At 50.8% G+C, this 3,075-nt stretch overlaps 1 protein-coding gene across 1 annotated transcript in view; it reads right to left on the bottom strand.

Moving 5' to 3' along the window:
• LOC113209099 (ankyrin repeat and SAM domain-containing protein 1A-like) overlaps window positions 1-3,075 on the bottom strand; it is a 68,465-nt gene that overhangs the window by 17,348 nt on the left and 48,042 nt on the right. The window contains exons 9-10 of the mRNA XM_052269658.1: window positions 878-1,363; window positions 2-57 (exon numbers count right to left, since the gene is read on the bottom strand). Of these exons, the coding sequence (XP_052125618.1) occupies window positions 2-57; window positions 878-1,363 (542 nt within the window). The remainder of the gene's footprint in view (window position 1; window positions 58-877; window positions 1,364-3,075) is intronic.

Below are 3,075 nucleotides of genomic sequence, written 5' to 3'. Positions count from 1 at the left end.
ATGAGCACACCAGCGGGGACGACAGTGGGTCCGGGCAGCTTGGAGAGCGCGACACTCCTGAGCGGGGAAGAGAAAGAGAGAGCGAGCGAGTGAGAGAGAGTGACATTGTTTCTGACTCGATGACCAGACCAGAAAATGCGTACTGCGCATGTAACTCTTTGAAAGACAGGCTGTGCTTCGTAATACAAAGTACAAAGCAAATGTTTCGCGACACCAAGAAATCACACTCTTTGTAAGCCTACAAAGAAAATGGTTTGACAGAGCAGATGAATGAATTGGAAAAGTCGTATTTGCAACTTATTTACAAGTTACAACTTTAACTCTGAAAATAACGTTAGACGTTAGAGGCACTTAAGTACTCATAAGTTACGTTACAGAGCCCTGTCGATGACGAGACTCGACAACCGACAGCAGTCTACACCGCCAGGGGGGACGGGTGCAGGGCGCGGGAGGGCGAGGGCACATCGTCACCGGGCGACAACCAATTAATTTGGCGTGCATGAATTGCTCGAGTCGGTCAATTAACTTTGAGATGCCACCGAGACGTGGCAGTAAATAAACAAACCTAAAATCACAATAGACTGGAGCGCGATATAAAATGAAAAAATATAAAACGTTCTAAACAAATTTAGAAAAAAAAAACGGAAAAGAAGAGAGCGCGCCAAAGCGCTCAAACGACAAAGGCTCCAATTACAATTAGGATCACGGCGAGAAAAATCACCCAGTCGGAAAATAATTGCTTTAATTTGAGCGAGTGGGTGTGAAATCTGAGGGCGCAGTGGCAGGCACGCCCAGATCGGGTACAATTATTAACGAAATAAAAATGAGGAAGAAATCAATAAGCTGAACGGGCGCGCTGTCTGCGACTAACACTCACCTAGGCGCTCCTGGAACTCCTTCTCCAGCTCGTTAAACATGGGATCGCGGACGCCGAGGCCGCTGCCGAAGGAAGCCATAATCTCCGAGATCTTGTTCCACTCCTCCTGCTCGTCGAAGGGGCTGAGGGGCTTGTCGCCGGGGGTGGTGGGCTTGTTGTCGGTGGCGGCGCTGGGCTTGTCGGCGGCCAGGTTGTGCCCGGTGCCGTTGGTGGCGGTGGTGGTGTTGGTGGCGAGCAGCCGCTGCCGCGTCTCCTGCAGCTCCCGCAGCTCGCGCGCCTCCCGCACCTCCTTGCCCTCGCCGCGGCTGCCCGGCAGCGGCCCGCTGCGCTGCTCCGGCCTCACCAGCGGCACGTCGTACACGTGCTTCAGCCGCCGGAGGGTCTTGGGCCGCTCGGCGGGCTGCTGCTGCTGCTGCTGCTGGAGGTGGTGGAGGCCGTTGTTGTGGTGCGAAGCGCGCTGCTGGGCCGTGGAGCCCTTCAGGAGGCCTGGTGGACAAACAGACGGAGTTGTTTATTTCTACGCACACTGATTTCGCCGTTAAGGGTCTTATATTTGCTGTCCAGCGCAAGAAGGGTCCCGTTGTTTCTGCTGGTTCCTTAAACGGAAGTGAGAAAAGGTGAAGGTGAAGAATAGAGTTGCGTTACGAGACAAAATACGCGATGTGCTGGTAGCCAAAAGCTTTCTGAACTGAAATGCCGGCTGAGGCAGTATTCAGTTACCATGAAAACAGCCATCGAAAGCTTCTGTGTGCTATTTTCCCTATTTTCCACAGCCCTGTTTGACTGTCAGGAAACATGAGCTTACGTTAACTTTTGGTCTTCGATGGAAGCAAATGGAAACCATCTCACACCATCTCACAGAAGTAAGCAAAAAATTTATCTTTCGCAAACAGTTCGAAAGCAGAAACACACCAGGCTCCATGCTATTTCGATATGACCATGCAGCAGCGGTTTACTAGAAAAGCGTAAAGGCGAAATAGAGGTAGGAAATAGTGTCCTTGCACACCCAGAAAATCACCTTTTGGAAAAAAATAAAAATAAAACTTTCATCTTGTTCTGATGGAATTTCCTTTCGTTCAACAATAAAAAAAAATCCTTATGTTAAATATTTCCCCTATAGATTAGGAGAGGTACTCTTCAATCAAAAGAAATAAAAAATCGTAATAACTATGTATGAAAAATTTCTTTGATTCAAGGCTAATTTCAATGAGATTTCCTGCTTCAAGGAATGCATGGGTGCATCAACTTCAGAAGACGTCGGACTGCACAGGCAGGAAAGCCAGGGTGGAAAACAACGGGGCTGCGGTACAGTCGGGTACAACAGTTTCATAGGGTCTCCTTCCTCTGAGCCATTTGGCCGCAGCGGGTCGAAAACACATACAGCTCGCCGGGTCTCTCTCGGGTCGCGGGTCGCTGCCATGAGATTCGGGGAACTTTGTTTCCGTACCTGGCGTTAGCCCTTCCACGCACGCACACACGCGCCCGCAACAGAAAACAATCTGCCCCAGAAAAATAAACGCGATTGCATGCAAAACAAAGTTAATTAAATTCGCCCGTCCTGTGCCGGCCCTATGCTCGGGGCATATCTCCCTCTCCCTCACTCTCACTCTCCTTCTCGCCCACCATACACTCCTCTATCCCATGAACCCGCGCGCTTCAAAATAAACGTAGGTTCGCTTCGATACAAGTTGCAAAATGTTTTGTGCCTTAAAGTCCCCCGAAAAGTACCTTAATATCGATCCCGGCCCCTCAACTCTCTTTTTCTTTCTCCCTCTCTCTCTCTCTGATGTGCGCACATTACGCAACTGGGCCAGCCCTTTCCGCCCGTCACAATCGCAGATGCACGCGACACTTGTCCGGGGTGCGGGGCGCGTGTAATTAGGCCCCAAGTAATATGCACTCGTATTTACCGAGGCAGCGCGGGTTAGCGGCCAGCGAAAAAAGGCGCCGCGGGGCGAGAGAGAGAGAGAGAGAGAGAGAGAGAGAGAGAGAGAGAGAGAGAGAGAGAGAGAGAAGGGGTTCCGCCAACTTTTTAATTAAAAATGTCACTTGGCGGGCGTGGTAGTCCCACCCTCCGCGCAGCTTCCCGCCCTGCCGCACAGCAACCGCCAACCGCCCCTGACCGGAGGCCAGCGTGTTTGCAAGCCTTTTTTTATTTTTTAGCTTTCGTACCTTTTTTTTTCATGACGGTGAGGGAG

The sequence above is a fragment of the Frankliniella occidentalis genome, unplaced genomic scaffold, assembly GCF_000697945.3.
Source record: "Frankliniella occidentalis isolate FOCC.00 unplaced genomic scaffold, Focc_3.1 Scaffold98, whole genome shotgun sequence".
NCBI lineage: Eukaryota > Metazoa > Arthropoda > Insecta > Thysanoptera > Thripidae > Frankliniella > Frankliniella occidentalis.
This window is presented reverse-complemented; position numbering and strand designations above follow the sequence as displayed.